The following is a 25,257-nucleotide window of genomic DNA, read 5'->3' as shown; positions in this document are numbered from 1 at the left end:
GGGGTTCTTTGATATGCTGAATCTAACCATGTATTTTGATTTTGGACATTGGACCATAATAGGTAAATTAAAAAAATTGAAGTTCTTAGACCACATTCTTTCTGTGTCAGAAACCTATGCTGTGTCAAATATTTAATCACAATCCAAATTCAGATCTGTATCAAGCTTGAATGTTGTGTCCATACTTGCCCCAACTGTTCAGGGTTCGACCTCTGCGGTCGTATCAAGCTGCGCCCAGCGAAGCATTTTATTCACTTTTAAGACAACAATCTTTCACATACAGTATGATATAAGAAGATGTGGTATGTCAGTGCCAATGAGACAACTCACAAGTCACAATTTGTTAAAGTAAACAATTATAGGTCAAAGAACGGTCTTCAACAATGAGTGTTGGCTCACACCAAACAATAACCTATAAAGGGCCCCAAAAATGACTAGTATTAAACCATTCAAAAGGGGAAAACCAATGGTCTTATCTATATATAAAAAGGAGAATCAGGAGGAAAACCAATAGTCTTATCTATATATAAGAACGAGAATCAGGAAACACAACAAACAACAACCACTGAACATCCTGACTTAGGACAAGTGCAAACAAATGCAGTTGGTTTAAACGTTTTAATAGGAACCCTTACCTGAAACAATAGTGTAACATCACATCATACAAAGAAACACAATAAAATATCAATTGCAATAGCTTAACTTAATCACAAGACATATTAACACAAACAAGTGAACATACACTGAACGAATAAATTTGATCTATGACACAATTTAAATACAAAATCAATAAAATACAGGGTGAGATGTTAAACGATTTCAGAAAGAAAACCATAACCTTAAACAACATGCTGCCAAATAAAATAATGTACACAGGTTAATGAAAATAATTTTGTTGTAAGGTACACAGTAATGGAGAACAGAAACATTGATTGAAGTTTTAGAATGAGCAGTAGATCACACAACATCTAATTCATTTTACATATTGTATTTTAAAATTTTCTATTTTTCTGTTTCAGTTGTATGACACTCTCAACACAAAGCTGCTGCATTATTTTAGGAGAGTAGAAACTTTGTCGGACCAGATAAATCAGGCTATCAACATCACCTGATTGAGTGACAGATAAATCAGGCTATTAACATCACCTGATTGAGTGACAGATAAATCAGGCTATCAACATCACCTGATTGAGTGACAGATAAATCAGGCTATTAACATCACCTGATTAAGAGATAGATAAATCAGACAAGTTCTATTAACATCAATGATTAAAAACTGCAATTTTTGAATGATTAACAAAGAATGACCTATTTATTTTGTTCCTTCATTAAAATTTAGATGTCACTTGTATTATTTATTAATTGTTTTTTTTTATCATTTCCAAGGAAACTGAAAAGTGTTAATTTTCAGCTCACCTGGCCCAAAGGGCTAAGTCAGCTTTTCTCATCACTTGGCGTTCGTCGTCCCTCGTCATTTACTTTTACAAAATCATCTCCTCTAAAACTACTGGGCCAGATTAAACCAAACTTGGCCACAATCATCATTGGGGTATCTAGTTGAAAAAATTTGTCCGGTGACCCGGCCAACCAACTAAGATGGCTGCCATGGCTTAAAATAGAACATAGGGGTAAAATGTAGATTTTGGCATATATCTCTGAAACCAACGCATTTAGAGCAAATCTGACAGGGGTAAAAATGTTCATTAGGTCAAGATCTATCTGTCCTGACATTTTCAGATAAATCAGACTACCTGTTGTTGCTACCCCTGAATAGGTAAATTTTTTTTTGGTCGTATTTTGGTATCACGTTGTCGACGTCGTCCGAAAACGGATGGTTTCCGAATATAAGTATAAGTAAATAGAAATCAATAAAATTTTAACACAAGGTTTATAACCACTAAAGGAAGGTTGTGATTGATTTTGGGGGTTATGGTCCCAACTGTTTAGGAATTAGGGGCCAAAAAGGGTCATTTTTGTAGTTTCCAGACAATAACTTGTGTTAAAGAGTATGAATCTCTCTGAAATTATACCACAAGTTTCCATTCAACAAAGGGATGGTTAGGATTGACTATGGGGGTTATGGCTCAAACCAATTAGGAATTAGAGGCAAAAAAGGGGGAAAAAACAAGTTTTTTTTCTGGTTACAGGACAATTAAGACAATCTAAAAGCAGTCTAAGGGAGGTAATCCAATCCCAATTTAACAACAATGTTTGGTTACCTCCCTTACACTGCTTGTAAAATTATGTATTAAGAAATGATGATTGTCTTGAGGTGATTAGCTGTCAATTTATTTTTAAAAGTTACTATTAATTATTAGTATACCTCATTTATCATTTTCTATATAAAATAAGTACACAATATTTTCACTATTTTTTCAGATTGCAAGCGTTGAACTAATGGACCAGTCAATAGTTTCCAACTATTGGACTTGGCTGAAACTATTTGACTGCAAGCATCATTATATTTCGCGGAATTTCCAATGCAGCTACATGATTGGAGGATTTTGAAAATACCGCGGGAGTAACGACATCGCGTTTTACCTATTGTATCTAGGGTTGACGCCAGTGCAAGACGTAGCCTTAACATTTGAGAATTTTTATGTTTGTTTTGGTTGGGGTTCTGCTTTTTATATTACGTTAGACTATTCATCACCGCCATTTATTGTCTGTTGTCTTTTTGATATAATAAAACACTTACTGACTGGATATTCGTGGAATAGTAAGTTTATTGTCCCCTTGGATACAACTATTGCCCTCGGCTACGCCTCAGGACAAAAGTTGGACTTCGGGGGACAATAAACTTACTATTCCACTCATACCCAGTCAATAAGTATACAATATTAATTTTAGCCATGACTATGTATGTCATTTTATATTTTAAGACTTGTTTGATGTATTTAAAAGGTTAATTATGGTTGCAAACTTTATTAGAAATTTGAATTGAGATTATGATCATCTCATGAGGGAATGAATTTTTTTTTTGGAATAAGGGAAAGGGGGAGGTGAAAAAAAAATTGGGGGGGGGACTATTTTTTCTTTCAGAAATTAAAAAGAAATTTCTTCAAATATTTTTTTTGGGGGGTTAATATTCAACAGGATAATATATTGCACAAAAGCAAAAAAAACGGGGTCAATTTTATTTAGGGGGGAGGGGCTCAATTTGCAACAGCATAGTGTATTGCACAAAAGCAAAAAATTGAATATAAATTCAAATCATATTACCAATTTGTAAGTTCTTTGACTGCAGTTATTCTGTGGCAAAAACCTACTATTTGTCAAATATTTAATTACAATCCAAATTCAAACCTGTATCAAGCGTGAATATTGTGTCCATTTTGGCCCCAACTTTTTAGGGTTGGACATCTGCGGTCGTATCCAGCTGCGCTCAGCGAAGCAATTTATTGGTCATTATCTTGAATATTATTATAGATAGAGATAAACTATAAACAGCAATAATGTTCAGCAAAGTAAGATCTACAATTAAGTCAATATGACCAAAATGGTCAATTGACCCTTTAAGGTGTTATTGCCCTTTATTGTCAATTTTTATCAATATTTCATAAATTTTTGTAATCTTACAAAAATCTTCTCTGAAACTACTAAGGCAAATGTTACCAAACTTGTCCACAATCATCATTAGGGTATCTAGTTTAAAAAATGTGTCTGATGACCCCGCCCTTCAACCAAGATGGCCGACATGGCAAAAAATAGTACATATTGGGTAAAAAGTTCTATCTGCCCTGAAATTTTCAGACCAATCAGGCAACCTATTGTTGGGTTGCTGCCCCTGAATTGGTAATTTTAAGAAAATTTTGCAGCTTATGGTTATTATCTTGAATATTATTATAGATAGAGATAAACTGTAAACAGCAATAATGTACAGCAAAGTAAGACCTACAAATAAATTGACATGACCAAAATGGTCAATTGACCCCTTAAGGAGTTATTGCCCTTTATAGTCAATTTTTAACAATTTTCATAAATTTTGTAAATTTTTGAAAATTTTTATAAAATATTTTCCACTGTAACTACTGGGCCAAGTTCATTATAGATAGAGATAACTGTAAGCAGCAAGAATGCTCAGTAAAGTAAAATCTACAAACACATTACCATCACCAAAACACAATTTTGTTCTGAATCCTTTAATACTAGTATGCACATAGACCAAGGTGAGCGACACAGGCTCTTTAGAGCCTCTAGTTCATTTATACATGATCCTGTTTGGGGTTCAGATTAGCAAATATCATTTTCATTATTAATTAGATAATCATCTATTTTAAATATTCCATCACAATCCAAATTCAGAGCTGTTTTAAAGCTTACATGTTGTGTCCATAAATGCTCAACTGTTCAGCGTTTGACCTCTGCATAAAAATCCTGTTTGCTGTCACTTGACAAGCAATAGGTCAACTATAATTAAAGTATACTAGGTGTATGGAATTATTGTAAGGTGTACATGTATGTCCAGTTTGGTTTATCTGACCTTGACTTCATTTTTTTTGGATCATGTTAAGTTTATGTGATAGTTGTAGTAAAGCTTTATATTTAGGACCAACAACATTAAATCAAAGGTTAGTAAAGAAGGCGAGACTTTTCAGCGTGTGCACTCTTGTTGACATTTTTACCTATTATGTCTGTTGTTTTGCTCATACATTATTGTCAATATAATGGAATTCTATATGACTGTCATACAAGTATGAGGTTTAGCTAGCTATAAAATCAGGTTTTATTCATTCACTCTTTTCTACATAAGGGAACGCCTGTACCAAGTCAAAAATATGACAGTTGTTTTCGTTTGAAGCGTTTGAGCTTGTGATTTTGCAATTTGACAAAGGACTTTCCATTTTGAATTTTCCTTGGAGTTGGGTAATTTGTTATTTTACTTTTTCAAGACTACTTAAGAGTTATTGAAAGCTAGTACAAAGCTAATAACATTTGATCTCCCAGACTTAAGTGGTCCAAATCCAACAAATTCACAGCATAGCTAATATAAATAGTCTGAGAAAAGTATGACCTTGTGCATCTTGCAATGACATTGCTAAGTCTAATCATTTCTTTCCAATTACAAGAAGTCTTTCAGACATTTTCATTTCCAGATACTAAAATCTGATGCTTTATTTGAAATACAAACATACTTGGATATGTGGTCACATAAAATGAGAAGAAGATCCATATCGATTTTGAGGTCTCCATGGTTATGATCATAGTTACTAATAAAATGCTTCGCTGAGCGCAGCCTGATACGACCGCAGTGTTCGAACCCTGAACAGTTGGGGCAAATTTGGACTATAGCATACAGTATAAGAAAAACGGACCAAAACAGAAAAACTTAACTATAACCACTGAACCATGAAAATGAGGTCAAGGTCAGATGACACCTGCCAGCTAGACATGTACACCTTACAATCCTTCCATACACCGAATATAGTAGACCTATTGCTTATAGTATCTGAGATATGGACTTGACCACCAAAACTTAACCTTGTTCATTGATCCATGAAATGAGGTCGAGGTCAAGTGAAAACTGTGTGACGGGCATGAGGACCTTGCAAGGTACGCACATACCAAATATAGTTGAACTATTGCATATAGTATTAGAAAAATAGACCAAAACTCAAAAACTTAACTTTGACCACTGAACCATGAAAATGAGGTCAAGGTCAGAGGACACCTGCCCGCTAGACATGTACACCTTACAATCATTCCATACACCAAATACAGTAGACCTATGGCATACAGTATAAGAAAAACAGACCAAAACACAAAAACTTAACTTTGACCACTGAACCATGAAAATGAGGTCAAGGTCAGATGACACCTGCCAGTTGGACATGTACACCTTACAGTCCTTCCATACACCGAATATACTAGACCTATTGCTTATAGTATCTGAGATATGGACTTGACCACCAAAACTTAACCTTGTTCACTGATCCATGAAATGAGGTCGAGGTCAAGTGAAAACTGTCTGACAGGCATGAGGACCTTGCAAGGTACGCACATACCAAATATAGTTATCCTATTACTTATAATAAGAGAGAATCTAACATTACAAAAAATCTTAACTTTTTTTTCAAGTAGTCACTGAACCATGAAAATGAGGTCAAGGACATTGGACATGTGACTGACGGAAACTTCGTAACATGAGGCATCCATATACAAAGTATGAAGCATCCAGACCTTCCACCTTCTAAAATATAAAGCTTTTAAGAAGTTAGCTAACGCCGCCGCCGCCGGATCACTATCCCTATGTCGAGCTTTCTGCAACAAAAGTCGCAGGCTCGACAAAAACACTTGTTTTTTCCCTTTTTTTGCCCCAAATTCATAAATGGTTTGAGCCATATAACCCCCCAAAGTCAATCCTAACCATCCCTTTGTAGAATAGAAACTTGTGGTATAATTTCAGAGAGATTCATACACCTTAACAAGTTATTGTCTGGAAACTAAAAACATGCTTATTTGGGCCCCTTTTGTATCAAGCCCTCTTAGTTTGTATGTGGTTGGTCTGAAATTTTAGGATAGTGTCATTAGAAACACAAAAATAATGAATCCAGGCCATTAGTAGTACGCCTGGGTTCTGCTGATGGTAGTGATACCTAAAGACTTGGAGGAAATATGGACATTGGTGAACTCATGGAAGTATATATTTCATTTTATTTTTATGGTTAAATGTAATGATTTCGACTTAATTATCTGCAAACTAACTTCACACAACGCTTATCATTTGGAACATTGACATACATTTCCTCTTCAATACAATCATCAAAATATTTTCGAAATTATTGCGAACCAAATGAAAGTCTTCCACAGAGTTGTCTGCTCTTGACCAGGGTATTTAAACTTTTGTCTATTCTCTTATCCTATTGAATAAATACAATAGCTATTGTTCTCTGTGTAGTTTTTTCACTGAGACCTTTAAATTTCTTCTAGGAGAAATCTACCACTCATTGATTAATTTACCTGACCAAAAAATTATCTTCTTTTTTGGGGGAAATAGTTGTATAAACTCGCATAAACTGCATGCAATATTGTATTTAATCAATATCAATAATATATTTTCAATCTGTTCAATATAAACACTGATTTAATTATAAAAAGTTTATTTCTGACAAAATTTTTAGTATTGTTCCAATGAATTTGCATGTTTTTGTTGTTGTTCAGTTATAGAATACATTTATCAAGACCTTAATTTAAACACAATAATTTTCAAGTTTTTATTTGTCAAACACACAAAAAAAAGCTAATTTTTATAGGGAAAATATAAAGAATTTGTTCAGAAATCAACTTTTAATTTTTGAATCAGTGTTTATATTGAAACTATTAAAAATTAATTATTGATATTGAATAAATACAACACCACATGCAGTTTTTTGAGTCTTTTTTAGTATTTGTACATGTATTTTCATTTTTGACAGTTCATTTTTTTGTTCAGGTAAATTAATCAGTGAGTGATAGATTTCTCTTGGAAGAAATTTAAAGGTCCCATCAAATAAACTACACAGAGAACAATAGCTATTGTATTTATTAGATGGGACAAAAGAACTTACAAAAGTTTAAATCGACAGGTAACTTGCAGGTGAATCTGTGGAAAAGTATCATTGGGTTCGCAATAATAGTTCATGTAGTCATATTCATCATAAATTCATATTACCTTTATTTTTACCTGAGTTTACTATACTTATTAGTACAAATGCTATATTTATGATGGCAAATGCACCATTATATACTTTAGAGTCTTTTGATACGTAAGTATACGGCATTTGCTACAAATAAAGGTAAAATACCTTTTGCTATAACAATTACAGCATTTGCAGTATTTATCATAGCACTTGCACTAATTATATAGCAGTTAATGTAGACCAATTTGAAAACGGAACCAAAAATTAAGAATCTAAATACACGGTTAGATTCGGCATATCAAAGAACCCCAAAAATTCAATTTTTTATGAAATCAAACAAAGTTTAATTTTGGACCCTTTGGACCTCAATGTGGACCAATTTAAAAACGGTGCCCAAAATCCAAAAACTAAATACACGGTTAGATTCAGCATATTAAAGAACCCTAAGAATTCAAGAATAAAACCCCATTGAAATTGGTCAAGAAATAAGCAATTTATATGAAGTATCTTCTTTTGCACAATACTGTGCAATTAAATATTTCTTGCTATTGCGCAATACTGTACAATTGACAATTTCTTGCTATTGCGCAATATTGTGCTATTGGATATATCTTGCTATTGCGCAATACTGTGCAATTGATGATTTCTTGCTATTGCACAATACTGTGCAATTGAAGATTTCTTGCTATTGTGCAATACTGTGCAATTGAAAATTTCTTGCTATTGCACAATACTTATTATATAATAATTTACACATCCTGTTTGGTGTGTATCTCCTACCATATCATTATTATTTGCTTTTAAATATAAATCAGAAATAACCAACTTAAAATGGAAAATTTTAAAAGAAAAAAAAAGGAAAAAAAAAGGAAAAAAAGGAAAAAAAAAAATCCCCCCCCAAATTTTTTGAACCCCCTTATGATTCATCACCCCCAAACTCAATCCCAGCCTTCCCTTTGTGGTATGGTACCTTGCAGTACAATTTCAGAGAGATCCATACACTTGAACACAAGTTATTGGTCTGGAAACTAGGAAAAATGTGTTTTTTGGCCCCTTTTTGGCCCCAAATTCCTAACATTTAGGGCAATTACCCCAAATCTCAAACCCAGCTTTCCCTTTGTGATATGGAACCTTGTAGTACAATTTCAGAAGGATCCATACACTTACACACAAGTTATTGTCATGAAACTAGAAAAATGCTTGTTTTTTGCCCCTTTTTCCTAAAATTTTGAGGCAATTACCCCCAAAATCAATCCCAGCATTCTTTTTGTGATATGGAACCTTGTGGTACAATGTCAGAGAGATCCATACACTAACACACAGGTGTTATGTCTGGAAGTTACAAAAATGCTTATTTTTGGCCCCTTTATGGCCCCTAATTCCTTTACTGTTGGTACCATAACCCCCAAAATCAATCCCAACCTTCCTTTTGTGGTATTGAACCTTGTGGTAAAATTTCATAGAGATCCATTCACTTAAACTAAAGTTAGAGTGCGAAAACCAATGTGTCTTCGGACGACGCCGGACGACGTCGACGACGACGACGCCAACGTCATACCAATATACGACCACAAAAATTTTTTTGCGGTCGTATAAAAATGGGATCACGTTCATTTATGCTCACAATCTGCCTTCAAAAAGCATACATTTTTGTAAAGGTACTTTTTTTCTGTTGTTATCTCCCTTTGGTGCAAATGCCATTTTTTGGCATTATAATTGAAATTTCTTTTTTAACTCATTGGTGACCTATATTTTTTTATTATTATTTTCAAATAAGCAGTACTTAAACTAAACTATAGAAAAATTTGAGCGATTTCTGTAATTTAGTTTTTATTTATCAAATGAATCTATTTTTAAATTCTCACATTTCACTATATGAATACATTACTATACAAAATATAAGCAAAACTTATAAATCCATACTAAAACAGTATAGAACAATTTACATTATGATAGTAATTTTAAAAATTTTGTTTTTAAACAAAATTTGATTATTGATAATTATTATTACGTTTTTTTTGTGAGCTGCGAGGATTTAATATCTTTGTGAATTGAAAACACACAAGTATTTTTATTCATGACCGCTTGAAATTTAAATACTTATTTAATGTATCTTACTTTCCATTTTATGGATATACTACATTACAAAAAAATAAATAACAATTAAGTATAAAACCTTACTAAAACAGTATGAAATAATTAACGTAGAAATATATAATGATTATTGTTTATCAACATTTATTTTGTAGGATGCAAGGATTTATTCAGTTTTAATTATTATGTCTCATTTACAAATGAATATATAAAAATATTAAAGCTGAGTATCTTGTCATATAAAATACTTATTTCTTAATTGAAACTCTGAAAATATTCTGACTTCAATTATTGCTATATATATATAGCTAGTTTCTACAGAAACATAAATACAGTATATATTTTGTATTTCTTTGATTTATGTTAAATCAATTAAATTGAATAATTTTGATAATAATATTATCCTCATATCTATTATCTTATGTTTTCCAATCTAATATAAATATTTAAACCAGAATGTTTTCTTCTAAGTCTTTGATGAAAATACACAATCTTCAGACATAATAAATTAGTTTAAATGTGCACAATACCACGTTATAATTGACCTAGGTACACACAGTGTACAGGGGTCGTTTTTTTAAAACAAATATAATTGCGTTGTCATTATACTTGTTTAGAGACTTTCACACCAAAGTGCTTATAAACATTCACATTATTAAGAACACATATGTTTTGTAAAAAGGCAAATAGATTCTAATATGTAAACAATTTATTGACTGCAAATTAGTCTCTATTACTTTCCAATTTACTTTGATTGTGTGATGTCACGTGGTTGCCTAGCCATAGAGAGATCGTATCAAAGACGTAGATAACTACCTATATAAATGATCAAAAACTTTTGAGATGTTCCGAAAATTTTATTCCGACTTCCGGCTTAGATATTGAGTGGTCCATAGACACATCCAAAACTCGCCAATATATAAGCGTGAACCCCTCTGACAGGGGATGCATGCAAAAAAGGTACACCAAAACTCTCTGCCATCATTTTTGTTATCTTATCCTATATTTTCGATCTATGAGTTTGACTGTCCCTCTGGTATCTTTCGTCCCTCTTTTATTTGACCATTTGGTAGATTAATGTCAATAGTTTCAGAAAAGGTATCACTCAAAGGGATTGAAATTCTAGTTTGAACCAAATTTTGGGGGAATATGCGACATTTTCATGCCCCTTTTTGCAATATTTTATGGTAAATAAATGCAGAATGTTGCCATGGATACACAAAAAAGGAATTATTCCACCATTTTAACTTTTGAAAATCACAAATTTATGGAAGATACTGATTACATACAAATGCACATGTATGACACAAACAGTTGGCTTAATGTATTAGAAAGCCAGGAAAAGAAGATGATTAAACATTTTGTGGTTCAATTTAAATTTTATTTTCTAACTGTGGAGTGCTACCTAAAGCTTTATACAAATAGATTACACTGCCGCTGGCGGATAGTAATCCCTATGTCTCCCTGTGCATATTGCGACTTTCGTCGCAGGCGAGACAAAAAGACAAGTTTAATATTATTTCTAAAATTTTCATTTTGAAGTAAAAGTGTAAGTAAAACAAATGCCACAATGGTATATGAGACCTACTATTCAATAAAACATGTAAATGAAAAACACAATAAGTGAAACGATAAAAAATTCTGAATTAGATAAACTAACTGGTGAAAATGGCAATATCATGCGATATCTGGTCAAAAGTTCAATATAAAATTTGGTCATGGCAGTTTGCAACTCATTATGGTATGTTATGGTAATGAAATGAAAATAATCAAAGATATCAGACTTATAATTTGGTTCTCCACAAGCGAGTTTTGTTTACATAAGACTCATCATTTGCGCTTGAATCAAATCACTTGCAAAAGAATCACTATTCACAAGTCTGTGTCAAAAGATTAAGATTTCACTTGGAAATTCCAATAACTAATATTGGAATATTTATGGTCTCACCATAACTACTTTTAATGATATATTTTGTAGTGTTTCTCTCTTAAAAAATAAAACCATACAAAGTTTACTGAAGATGTCTTATCACAGATATCTATAAAAGCTAATCGTGGGATGGCAAAAATGTGATTTTATTTATCATTTACATATTATTACCAAATACATTCTAAACAAACACTTGTAACTTGTTCCAAATCCTGTTCTTACAAATACTCAGATAATTCAATGCATTTTGCAATTTTAGGGTTAACACTTAATGTTGAGTGTGTTATCAAAGGACACAACAATAATAAAATGTCAAAATTCCCAATAGAGGGAACAAACCCAAGTGAAACAAACTGTTTAAACACAAATAACAGCATGTACTCCACATAAGCTGAAGTGACTATATTTTGCTATATCATATGAAAAACAGTACATAAACCAGTATGAGCAATGTTTGTACAAAGTTCATCCATCACAACTTGAACTGCTGTTATCATGTCGACTCTTCTTTTCATGTTTATGATGGTGGTGTTTATGTTTCTTATGTTTCTACAAATAAAATAAAAATAAAATTTAAAATTAAATTGTGATGATCAAGCAAGGTAGGCAGATGTACTGTAATTTCCACTGGATGTTTAATAAGGAAGCAACAATCAATCAATCATCCATGAGAGTTGTAACCATTTTCAAAACTGCATCTTGATCCATATTAATTGCAAATTAGAGCACATTGGTTCCCAGAAGTTTAGTTGTACAAAAACAAGTACTTTTGATCTGAGCTAATGGTCAAGTAAACCCTCTCATTCTAATTTCAAACTTTCAACAAGGGTTCTACAGTGATCCCAAGTCCAGAGGCTTTTAAATGATACCCAAATTACCCAAATATATTTTACTTTTTGAAAAAATTACAGTTATACCTAGAAACTATTTTGTTTAAAATATGTACACCTTTAATGTTCTCTCTACCTGGGCCCAAATTAGGGGTTCTCTACCTTCAGACAATAACTAGATCAGCTACTATAACTTTAAGGTTATCAGATCATCAGAATGTGATGCAGCTATTTCACCCTTCAGACAATAACCTACCTTTTTATGAGATTTATCTGTTTCATCATCTGATAATGAATCACTATGACGATGTTTCTTAGATTTCTTTGCTTTCTTTTCCTTCTGTGAAATAAAAAGTGATCTATAATGAAATGAAAATAACAATTTATAAGTTTTATGCCTCTGAAGCACATTCCTGGATTTACCTTTATCAGGAAAGCTCAAAGCCAAAAAATTTGAAAGTCAAGGATGTATTAGTACTGAAACACTTGAAGACTTATATGACCTAAAGGGACCTTAAAATAATACTAAAATCTAAACTTCACCAGAGGGAGTTGAAACCTTAGAGATTTTGACAACAGTTATTTTTTAGGGATGTCCTATGCAAAATCTCATCCATGTTCCTCCTTGTTTTCATCATGTAACTGTCTTGACATTTTTGGAATTCAAAGCCATACCACTTTTTTTTTTAAATATGTCCTTTTTATGTCCTCAAAACTTTAAAACTTAGCAGCATCAAGGGACAATTATGGTGAAACATGAGATTTCAGTACAAAGCTGTATAACTCATGATATACATTAAATGCACATTGAAATTGAAAGAGAGGAAACAAATAATTTCAAACTTTATCTTGATTCACAAAAGCAAATATTAATTATAAATAATAAATAAATATTCATAATAAATATTGATTGAACCTCTTATATATATATGAGTCTTAAAATATTGGTCCTGATGTGAAGTTAGATATTTATTTAGAGGGATCTTCCATAGTCATCTACCCTGTAGACTTAAATTATAAATGCTAAAGATTTCCCGCGCTTTAAAACTTTTCTCCAATGTACGACTATCTCAGCCAATCCTTTATCCCCATCATGAATGTAAATGAAATAAGTATTGACCTTTTTTCTTTTCCTACTAGATGAAGTATCAGTTTCTTTACTAGGTGAAACAAGTTCATCTTCTGGAATTAATTCATATGTCTTGCCTCCTTTTGCATGGAAACAGTCTTGAGCCAAATGCCCTACAAAATAATTCAAATATAAAGGCACAGTAAATTTTCTTTTTTTGTTTATCATTGTAACTTGGATACTATGTTTTAAGAAGAAGTCATAATTGAATGGCAATTGGTGTTTGAGAAAAACTTCAGATAACTGAGGTCTCACTATGACTTTGAGATGAAAAACAACGATGAAAAGCCGTTTCTTTGCTTTTGGTTTTTTTTGCGGTCGTATATTGGTATGACGTTGGCGTCGTCGTCGTCCGGCGTCATCCGAAGACACATTGGTTTTCGCACTCTAACTTTAGTTTAAGTGAATGGATCTCTATGAAATTTTACCATAAGGTTCAATACCACAAAAGGAAGGTTGGGATTGATTTTGGCGGTTATGGTACCAACAGTTAAGGAATTAGGGGCCATAAAGGGGCCAAAAATAAGCATTTTTGTAACTTCCAGACATAACTTGTGTGTTAGTGTATGGATCTCTCTGACATTGTACCACAAGGTTCCATATCACACAGGGAATGCTGGGATTAATTTTGGGGGTAATTGCCTCAAAATATTAGGAATTAGGGGCCAAAAAAGGGGCAAAAAACAATCATTTTTTTAGTTTCATGACAATAACTTGTGTGTAAGTGTATGGATCTTTCTGAAATTGTACTACAAGGTTCCATATCACAAAGGGAAAGCTGGAATTGAGTTTTGGGGGTAATTGCCCAAAACGTTTAGAAATAAGGGGCCAAAAAGGGGCCAAAAATAAGCATGTTTCTAGTTTCCAGACAATAACTTGTGTTCAGGTGTATGGATCTCTCTGAAATTGTACCACAAGGTTCCATATCACACAGGAAATGCTGGGATTGATTTTGGGGGTAATTGCCTCAAAATATTAGGAATTAGGGGCCCAAAAAGGGGCAAAAAACAAGCATTTTTCTAGTTTCAAGATAATAACTTGTGTGTAAGTGTATGGATCTTTCTGAAATTGTACTGCAAGGTTCCATATCACAAAGGGAAAGCTGGAATTGAGTTTGGGGGTAATTGCCCAAAACGTTTAGGAATAAGGGGCCAAAAATAAGCATTTTTCTAGTTTCCAGACAATAACTTGTGTTCAAGTGTATGGATCTCTCTGAAATTGTACTGCAAGGTACCATACCACAAAGGGAAGGCTGGAATTGAGTTTGGGGGTGATAAATCATAAGGGGGTTCAAAAAATTTGGGGGGGGGATTTTTTTTTTCTTCCTTTTTTATCTTTTTTTCCTTTAAAATTTTCCATTTTAAGTTGGTTATTTCTGTTTTATATTTAAAAGCAAATAATAATGATATGGTAGGAGATACACACCAAACAGGATGTGTAAATTATTATAAAATAAGTATTGTGCAATAGCAAGAAATTTTCAATTGCACAGTATTGCACAATAGCAAGAAATCTTCAATTGCACAGTATTGCGCAATAGCAAGAAATCTTCAATTGCACAGTATTGTGCAATAGCAAGAAATATCCAATAGCACAATATTGCGCAATAGCAAGAAATTGTCAATTGTACAGTATTGCGCAATAGCAAGAAATATTCAATTGCACAGTATTGTGCAAAAGAAGATACTTTCTTATGCTTATTTCTTGACCAATTTCAATGGGGTTTTATTCTTGAATTCTTGGGGTTCTTTAATATGCTGATTCTAACCGTGTATTAAGTTTTTGGATTTTGGGCCCCGTTTTTAAATTGGTCCACATTGAGGTCCAAAGGGTCCAAAATTAAACTTTGTTTGATTTCATCAAAAATTGAATTATTGGGGTTCTATGATATGCCGAATCTAACCGTGTATTTAGATTCTTAATTTTTGGTTCTGTTTTCAAATTGGTCTACATTAAGGTCCAAAGGGTCCAAAATTAAACTTAGTTTGATTTTAACAAAAATTGAATTCTTAGGGTTCTTTGATATGCTGAATCTAAACATGTATTTAGATTTTTGATTATGGGCCCAGTTTTCAAGTTGGTCCAAATCGGGGTCCAAAATTAAACTTTGTTTGATTTCAACAAAAATTGAATATATGGGGTTCTTTGATATGCTGAATCTAACCATGTATTTAGATTTTTGATTTTTGGGCCCCATTATCAACTTTGTCCACATTGAGGTCAAAAGGGTCCAAAATTAAACTTTGTTTGATTTCATCAAAAATTGAATTCTTGGGGTTCTTTGATATGCTGAATCTAACCATGTATTTAGATTTTGGATATTGGACCATAATAGTTGAAATTCCAATTTAAAATTTTTAAGTTCTTAGACCACATTCATTCTGTGTCAGAAACCTATGCTGTGTCAAATATTTAATCACAATCCAAATTTAGAGCTGTATCAAGCTTGAATGTTGTGTCCATACTTGCCCCGACTGTTCAGGGTTCGACCTCTGTGGTCGTATCAAGCTGCACCCTGCGGAGCATTTTATTTCATGTGCACATGGTGATTTAGTGTCACTAATTGATACAGTATACCCTATCTTTTCTATTAAAAAATGTGATAAAAATCCAATAATTATTTTACCAATTATTCATGGTATTTAGGGTAATAATAAAGTTTATGGACAAGTGGTCACCTCCATAAGAGTGTATGTACTAAGGCTTAGTTGAAGTTTATATAGTTTTATAAATAATAGAATAATTAAACATGTTAAAAGGTTCACAGAATTAAGTTGGTCTAAATTCACATGAGTTATTTTTTATATTATTTCCATTGACAAAAAAGTCCTAATGCAAAGTCCACATGCAAGAACCTTAATTTAATATAAGGTTGGTCACCTATAAACTTGGTTAACCCAGCAGCACTCTGTATGTGCCTGTCCTAAGGCAAGAGCCTCTTATTTAAGTATTTGAAGTATGTTGTTGTATATCATATTTGTTTTTCGTTTATTGTTTTGTACATAAATCTGTTTTTAGTTTTCTCATTTGAATTGTTTTACATTTGTTATTTCGCTGCCTTTTATAGCTTGCTTTGTGGTATCAGTTTTGCTCATTGTTGAAAGCTGTACAGTGGTCTCTTTGCTAACTTCTCTCTGGACTGTGGTGGACAGTTATCTCATTGGCAATCATATCACACATTCTTATTTTTCATATTAATAAATTACCAGTGTTTGTCTGTATTATATACACATCTCTCACAATTATTTTCTTGAATGCACTAAATATTTTCAAACCATAAATTAAAAGTGTCAGATCTATGCATTTGTATCAGTTATTGAGGAAGCCTCACATACCTACCTTTCACATGATTTTGTAAGAGATTAAATTTGCCCATGGGCCCTTAGCCCATCCCCCCATTTCAACCTTTCCTGTTGGTTCAATCACATAAATGCCAAATTTAGATACTATGTGTGAATATTTATGTAAAGAAATTTGTTTGCTGTATGTTCATATCAACAAATATTATAAGAGTTATTTCTTACAAATAGATTTTTTAGGCTTTTAGAAAAAGCAGGGGCAGGTCCAGGTGAGGGCGTAATGGGCGTACGCCCCCCCTTTTAAAAAAAAAAAAAACACAAAAACTATCGTAATCTGCTAATACTGTATTGAATATGGCAATTTATCATATTCATTAATTAAACATATACTCTGAAAATTGTTCTAATGAATCCACTCTAGTCTAACCATTGATTGAAAATGAGAGTCCGTCGGTATTTCTGTGTTCATTTTAGGTTTTGCCTTAAGGTACATTTATACTAGTAACATGTATATTTGGTATAGCATTTTACTTCCCATCTGGATAGCCTTTGGTAGTATCATAATGTTTCAATATCCATTAGTGAGTAACTAAGTGACATTGACCTATATATTGCCATCAAGTTCAAGCACCATATTTATTTATGTACCATATACCACCTATCGGAACTAGACAGTGACATGATTGCTTTAATTTAGTATTGTAGTACAATGACGTCAATTTTTCATATTCAATCATGTATTCCACATTAAAGCCTACAATATTTAGAACGAAAGAACTTTATACTTCAGTGTTTGAATCTAAAATAGAGAGATATTTATCAGTCTGGCTACTTCATTATTTGATGCTAAATTGTTGAAATCCAGGAGCTTCTGAGCTTTCCCATGGACCCTCTACCAGGGCAACCGTAATTTCGCCTCCCGTTCATAAAATCCTGGCCTAGGAATATTGAAATGTTAAGTAACGCCTTATACCCTAGAATTCAGTGGAATTTCTCGTTATTGGTCTACTGCTGTTAAGATCCATACAATCATTTTAATATACCATAGACAATTAATGGAGAGAATTCGGCATAAAAAATGTCAAACCCTGACACTCTATATATAACTATAAAATATACATGCTTCAAGTCAGGAACCGTTACATTAGTGCATTTCACAAATATTTTATGTTTTTTTAGCAAAAAAAAGGTCCAAAAAATTTTCGCCTTGCTCCGCTCAGCAAAAGATTTGATTCTACACCCCTCTTTCAAATATCCTAGAAACGCCCCTGAAAAGAGTTGCACTGAATTGGCAAAAAGATATTTATAGCTTACTATTGAGTATAGCATTCATTCATCGGTTTAAGCTGTACAATGACCTCTAGTTTATATTTACATCCTTTGGTCTCGGGTTGATAGTTGTCTCATTGGCAATCATACCACATCTCATCATTCTTATATATAGAGATACTTTATACTTTTCTCTTTTTTTATTTATTAGATAAAAGAAAAAGTCCCAAATAATAAGGTAAAATTTCACTTTAGACATTGAACAAAGTAACCTATTAAAACAAAGCAAGTATCTAAAGCTCAAATTGCTCAAAATTTGTGAGCCTTTATGTCAGTAAAAGTAATTACCATGGCCACCACACTTCTTGCATGTTGTATCTAAGACAGCACCCAGTTCAATTTTTGCTCTTTCCATTCGAAATCCTTTTCTATTTTTTCTTTCATCCAAACTGAAAATATGCATAGGAACACATCTCTATTGTTGCAAGAATAAAATGAAATAGTTAGCAGTCATCTAATCAGAAGTTAGTAAAATAGCTCTGTAGAAAACATGCATGTTTATGCATCACATGTGACTATTTAGGTCCCATAACACTGAATCAACAAACCAGAAAATTTTTGAAATCAAATATGAGTCTAAAATCCCAACAACAGAGTAAAGTTTGTAGTTAATTAATCCAAGCAAACTCTAGAAGTGATGACATGTAAAAATTTGCTTTTAATTAATCTGACAGTCAATGTACCATAACTCTGGAATTACAAATTGGAAAATTTTCAAAATCTAAAATACTCTTTTTTTCCCCAATTCCAAAAATTATGTAAAGTTACCATTAAATCATTGCAAGAATACTCAAGTTATTGTACAAAATGAGTTATGATTAGAGCCATTATTAAAATAAAATAAAATACATGATACCAAAGGTAAATGTTAATAAATAAGTGCAATTAAAGGGAACATAACTCCTACCTAAGCTGAACATTTGCTGAGTCCTCATCTTTTCCAGTGGTTTGGTTGATAACCTTCATAGACAGTCCAATCTTATCTCCCTGAATATATAACTCATTACTAAAATATATACAATCATATAATACATCAGTAATACAGAAAATAATATTAAGAGTTTGTCATCATTTTCTATCAAATTTTATCATGCATAAAAGCTATCACATATTTATTCATTCTAGAAAAATATTGTGTACTCAGTTTATTAAATTCTGTTTTTATTTTACTCAGATTTGTACATGTCTTTATTCATTCTCTGATTATAAACCTGTTGTCAGTTAATTTTTTATTTTTAGTAAATCTGGCATTGTCTAGTGATTCAGAGTATAACCTGATGTTTTATATTCAGCATGCCATTAATCTTGTGCAAACAATCACTTTCATTCTAAAGTACTTGTACCATATTAAGACTGAGAGTCATTCAACCATTGTTTCAATAATAAATAAAATATTTATCTAGCCTTCCCTTCTCATTTCCTCATATTCTGTAGTTAAACCACAGTATGTACATGTATGTAGCATGTTTGCCTGTTCACCAGAATATTTTTTTAACTTTTCTCACTCAGATTTGGCATGACTGACATCTCATTAAAGATTAAGAAGACATTTCAAGAAACCCTTTATCTGGACCTATCATCTTGGACTATGTATATCTTATTTTTGTGTATGTGAGTGTGTGTGTGTGTGTGTGTGTGTGTGTGTGTGTGTAAGGGGGGTGGGTATTCGAATGTATTCATTAATAAAGTTCGTGTGTTGCTTAATCTTAAGCTTTATATGCAATGTTCTGTACACAGTTGTTTGTTTTTTCTTATGGTCATGCTGTTGTTTTATTCAACTTATTTTTTTATTGAGCCCCATACAACTTTTCAATAGTAAAACTTATATACCTCTACTGATACAACTTTACAATACACCATCTCTCCAACAGCTAACATTTCTGAAGGATCCTCCACCCTAGCTTTAGACATCTGTGACTTATGGACCAGACCTTTTGTCATAAAAGAGAACACATATTATATATAACTATTTCTATATAAATAACCCAAACAAAGAAAGTGAAGGAGACAACTTGCAGGATACAGATATATGAAGCCTTTAAAATTTATGTATACATATATACTTGCAGGTCTCACTCTTTCATTTACCGTTCTTTCATCAGATCTCAAATACTGAATTTGTTATGATTTATATCATGAGAGAAGAATTTACAATTCTTATACTTCCTCTTAAAGTTTTTGCCTGTATGTAATTTGGTGTTGTCAGATCTTATTTCATTGCTGTTTAATTTACTTATGACTTTTCTAGATTTACAGCTTGTCAAATGGTTGAATATCATACAGTGTTTATATATGTCTTCAATGTAAGCTGTTATTTATTGGCTTTATATCATTTGTTTTTCTATTTATGTCTTGAATGTTATTCATATTCTACACCACAAAAGATGAAGAGATTCACAAAATCAATAAAATCATTCAGTATTATTTGGTAAAAAGTGTTTAAATTTTCAAGTTAATACAATGTAACTTTTAATATTTCATAAATAGATATGGTAATAAACCTCATATAAAAAAGCTATATTTCAAACTCATAAAGTGAAATTAAAGTGACAATGCCATGGCAAAAAAAAGGGGACCAACAGACAAACAACAGTACATAAAACCCAACATAGAAAACTAAAGACTGAGCACCACAAACCCAACAAAAAACTGAGGGTGGTCTCAGGTGCTCCAGAAGGGTACGTAAGCAGATTCTGCTCCACATCTGCTCTACAGATAATATATGGGCACAACTTTAGAAATCAAATTTAAAACTAAACTTTAGGAACATACATTTTGTAACTCTAGAAATTTAATCCAAACTAAATTCAGCAAGCATTCTGAGAGTATTGCATTGGAACAAAATGACAAATTAAGTGCGAAAAACTGATTACTTTTGTGTATTTTCTAAGTCCAAGGACCATAACTCTGCAAAAAAATCATCTAAATGGAACAAAATTCGAACTTGATCTATAACTTATCATGGTTAAACAATATAACAAACATCAAATCAATATCTTCAAGCATGACATAAAGAAGAGTGGAAAACTGACCATTTGCACGAATTTTGTAAGTTAAAGGACCTTTACTCTACACAAAATCATCAAACCAGAACTAAATTCAAACTTGATCTGTAAAACCATATACCAAATATCAAAACAATATCTTCAAGCATAACGAAAAAAAGTGTGGAAAACTGTTTATTTGCGTGAATTTTCTAAGTAAAAGGACCATAACTCTGCACAAAATCATCAAACTGGAACATAATTCAAACTACTCAAACTACGCCTGTAACTTGTCATGATAAAACCATACACTTAATATCCAATCAATATCTTCAAGCACAATAAAAAAAAGTGTGGAAAACTTACACCATCCGGATGGACAGACAAACGGACGGACAGAGTGTAAACCTAAAGTCCCTCTTCGGCTTTGCTGGTAGGAGACTAATAAGCACAAAATTACATTTTATGTATAAATTATTTTGTCATAAAGTACTTCTAGTTTCATCAACAAAACCCACAAGAAAAAATCTGATGTAAACAATCCTAATAATTATAATTTTGAACATGCATGTAATATAATTTGCTAACTGAATCATTTCCAGTTTGAAATCAGAATCTATTTCATTTTCAATTTTGAAACAGCAAACATTACTTTCACCTTGTTTTCTGTAGCCAGGAATTTTAATAAAAGCTCCATAGGGTTGTAATGCTGCTACCTATTGATAAAAATAATACTGATTAAAATGTGCACCTAAACAATAATATACTGAATTTGTACTCATCATATAAACATAATGACACCCTTTAGTTATTACAGGCATATTTTTTCTGTAATAACATAGGTGTACTATGCATGATTGGCAAACTATGAACTGTTAAATCTTTCTATAGTTTAGTATACATAAAGACAATAATAATATCAATAGATCTTGTATACATTTTAACCAAACAAATGATGTATATTGGCCCTTTGAAACATGTAACATACATATGTTATCACAGTTCTTTGATTTTTTAGTCCATAATAACAAATGTATGTTATTTTTCTCTAATAACCCTATAGAGTTATATCCCTGACTGCTTACCAGGCCTATTCCTTTCAGATTTGGGTTTGATTTAGTAATGAATCACGATTTCCTGTCAGTTCTGACATCATATTTAATTTAAATTAAGTTTTATAACATACATTGTAAATATCTTTATTAGTCATTACCAATAAAAATTCATTCTCTAAGGAAAGCTTGATATAATTGTTACATTTATAATTCAGGTCATTGATGAATTACTTTCTACAGTTTTCAAGAACAGGACAGTCTTATAATAAATGACTTCTATCTTCTACTGTTTCTTTACATAAGTGTTACATTTTCTGTCTTTAAATACCATGTTGGTAGGTAAGTTTTATTTGTTTTTATAATATACAAATGTAGCTTGTATAAAATTTGCCCTTTTATCACAAAGTAAACAAAATGGACAATGGGGAGACGTTTTGTACTGACATGCCGATCTATGGGGAAATCACCAAAGCCAATGACCAGAAGAGTCAATGTTGGCCCTTTATTTAATTAAGGGGTCTTAATATTACTTATATAGAGCTTCATTAAGTTAATCCTAAATCTAATCTTGAACCACACATATCCCAAACATTAGCCTTAACATTAGAACTTAACCATAAAACACAGTAAATTGAGCCCTTACCCTATAAAACAGGGACCCCAAATATAAATGAAGTTACAAAGACATAAAAATATGTATTTTTCAAGAACTTGTTGTTGTTTGTCTTGTTATTTGCACCATGGATTTACACCAAACATAAAAAGACATCAATCTTGGGATAAATTGTTAAACATAATAAACTCTTGATATGAGAAGAATAATACAAGATTTTGTTTGGATAATACATGACATCATATTGGTCATAGATAAGAGAAAGACTTCAATTTGATAGAATGATGTCAAGATTGGACCCTGATTTGAAACCAGATATAAATCTGAGTCTAACATGTTTAAGGCAGCACCAATCAGTTATAAGCAAGTCTCACAGCTTTGGCTTTTGAAATATTTGTGAAGATGTACTTTTTTAAGAGACATAAGGTTGACCACAAACTTTCAGTGGTAAATACTCATACAAGTCATTTTTATTCGCTTGTAGATGTAAGTATCATTTACTTGTATAAGTAAATTTGTAAGATTTTTATTTTAATTTCAAGGTGTGAATTATCTCCACTTAATCTTCTCCAAAAATTTACTTATGCAAGTAAATTTTTTTTACAACCCTTTACATTCTCATGTTTTGGGAGGTCAAGACATGCCTAAACAGAATTTTTCTATTTTGCTAATTAATTTTTAATTTATAAAGTTTAAACTTTTATCTCAAGAACCTAGCAAAGAAACCTATTATGCACAGATGTTAAGTAAAAGGCCAGTTCCTGAATACAGTTTTTAGACGAATCTGTCATGTGATGTCCATCACCATGTGAAAAAAATGTATGCATCGTCATTTCCAACACATGTTGAGCAAACGGGTGAAAAAGTTTTATATTATACTGCATAAAATATTTCGGAAATTAAAATCTAATAAGATTGTCACCCTTCCTCCATCCTACAGCAATCAGGATTACGTAAACTATTTATATACTACCCTACAGAATGACGATTATGAAAGTGCTGGAAACCTTTAATAGAGCAGGGATACAGGTGCATCTTCTATCTGGTAAATGACGTCATAAAGGCATGCGAAATTGACGATCTTTTCCTGTGAAAGACATGATTCCAGAAATGATTAATTGCGCAAGGCCTTCAAAATTGCTCCTTGGAGACTTGTAAACATGGAAAATGAGCAGTATTTTGAAGATAACAGACAAATGATACTTTCATTGTCATATTTTACTTTTATGAATAGTAATGACAACTATTAATGACAGACAACTTGAATGTCTAAGGGATATAACTCTACCTCCAAAAATATTTACATGTACCAGTAAATAAAAAACACTTAGTTTAAGTATTACCCCGACTGACAATTACATTAACAGTCTTCCGGCCTGTGGATTCAAAAGGTTATCGTAAAGACTGCAATAAATATAAAAGAATAGTGGTGGCTAGTCAACTTGTTGCCTTATGAAATGTTCCATATCTGCAAGCCAAGTATGAGTGTCTGTTCATTTTAAATCCTAAGCAGTAGCCTGCTCTGAACCTGGTGAGTGACATCATATCTATAGTTCGTAGGGACGAGTCCGGCCTGGATATCAGGCACATGCAAGAAACAAGTAGTAACCAGACAAGAATATTTACATTGCTGGTCTCGTGGGAAACAATAACGGAACTATAAATAATACTAAATGTAACCAATTTCCATGAATAAATAGTATAAATAAGGGCCCATAAATAAGTATACAAAGTGACCACCATCACAATACACCTTATCGCTATTCCCGGCTGACCCGAGAATCTGTCCCGCTTGAACTTTTGACGTCATACAACAATCACTTTTCCATTGTGGCGTCAGATATTTTGTATTGTGACGTCAAAATTTTACGGGAACCTATGTGATGTCCAGTAATGGCGGACAAATAGCGATAAGGTGTATAGTCAATAGACAATACATGTATATCCTACCGACTCTAAATAAAACTTTGAATGAATCAGCCAGTGAAAGCGATAACAATAATATTAACCTCCCCATAGAACACTGAATAGAGGGCTGGTAAATCTATGGGTCCACTAGAACTCCTTCTTTCTTTATGTTTCGGTGAACTCATTTTTGTTTATGGAACCATTTTAGACAGGGAAGGGAAACACATTTGTTTTTGTCACACTAACTCTTATAGATAGATACCTCCTTTGAGGAGAACTACGGAAAACTGAATGCGCTACCGTAATTTCATTTCAAAATAAGATCACTACTGTTAGCAACAATTAACAAGAAATGTCATTGGTAAACACTTTTTATTTGTTTATCCAGTGCAAATATTTTGAAAAAAATACAGATTTTCATAGACAATCATAAATGTAACATAAATTCCTGTACAGTATTGATTGTA

At 32.3% G+C, this 25,257-nt stretch overlaps 1 protein-coding gene across 1 annotated transcript; it reads right to left on the bottom strand.

Annotated features, from left to right (window-relative positions):
- Window positions 1-11,768: 11,768 nt before the first annotated feature.
- On the bottom strand, window positions 11,769-25,008 carry LOC127705883 (zinc finger CCHC domain-containing protein 17-like). The gene is made up of 8 exons (XM_052210247.1): window positions 24,892-25,008; window positions 21,873-21,930; window positions 20,061-20,161; window positions 19,138-19,217; window positions 18,519-18,619; window positions 13,594-13,715; window positions 12,730-12,813; window positions 11,769-12,192 (listed from the first exon to the last, which is right to left on the bottom strand). Exons 1-8 carry the CDS (start codon window positions 24,973-24,975, stop codon window positions 12,109-12,111), a joined length of 714 nt encoding a protein of 237 aa, XP_052066207.1. The 5' UTR covers window positions 24,976-25,008; the 3' UTR covers window positions 11,769-12,108.
- Between the last annotated feature and the right edge of the window lie 249 nt (window positions 25,009-25,257).

This window comes from Mytilus californianus, unplaced genomic scaffold (genome assembly GCF_021869535.1).
Source record: "Mytilus californianus isolate M0D057914Y unplaced genomic scaffold, xbMytCali1.0.p SCAF_6, whole genome shotgun sequence".
Classification (NCBI taxonomy): domain Eukaryota; kingdom Metazoa; phylum Mollusca; class Bivalvia; order Mytilida; family Mytilidae; genus Mytilus; species Mytilus californianus.
This window is presented reverse-complemented; position numbering and strand designations above follow the sequence as displayed.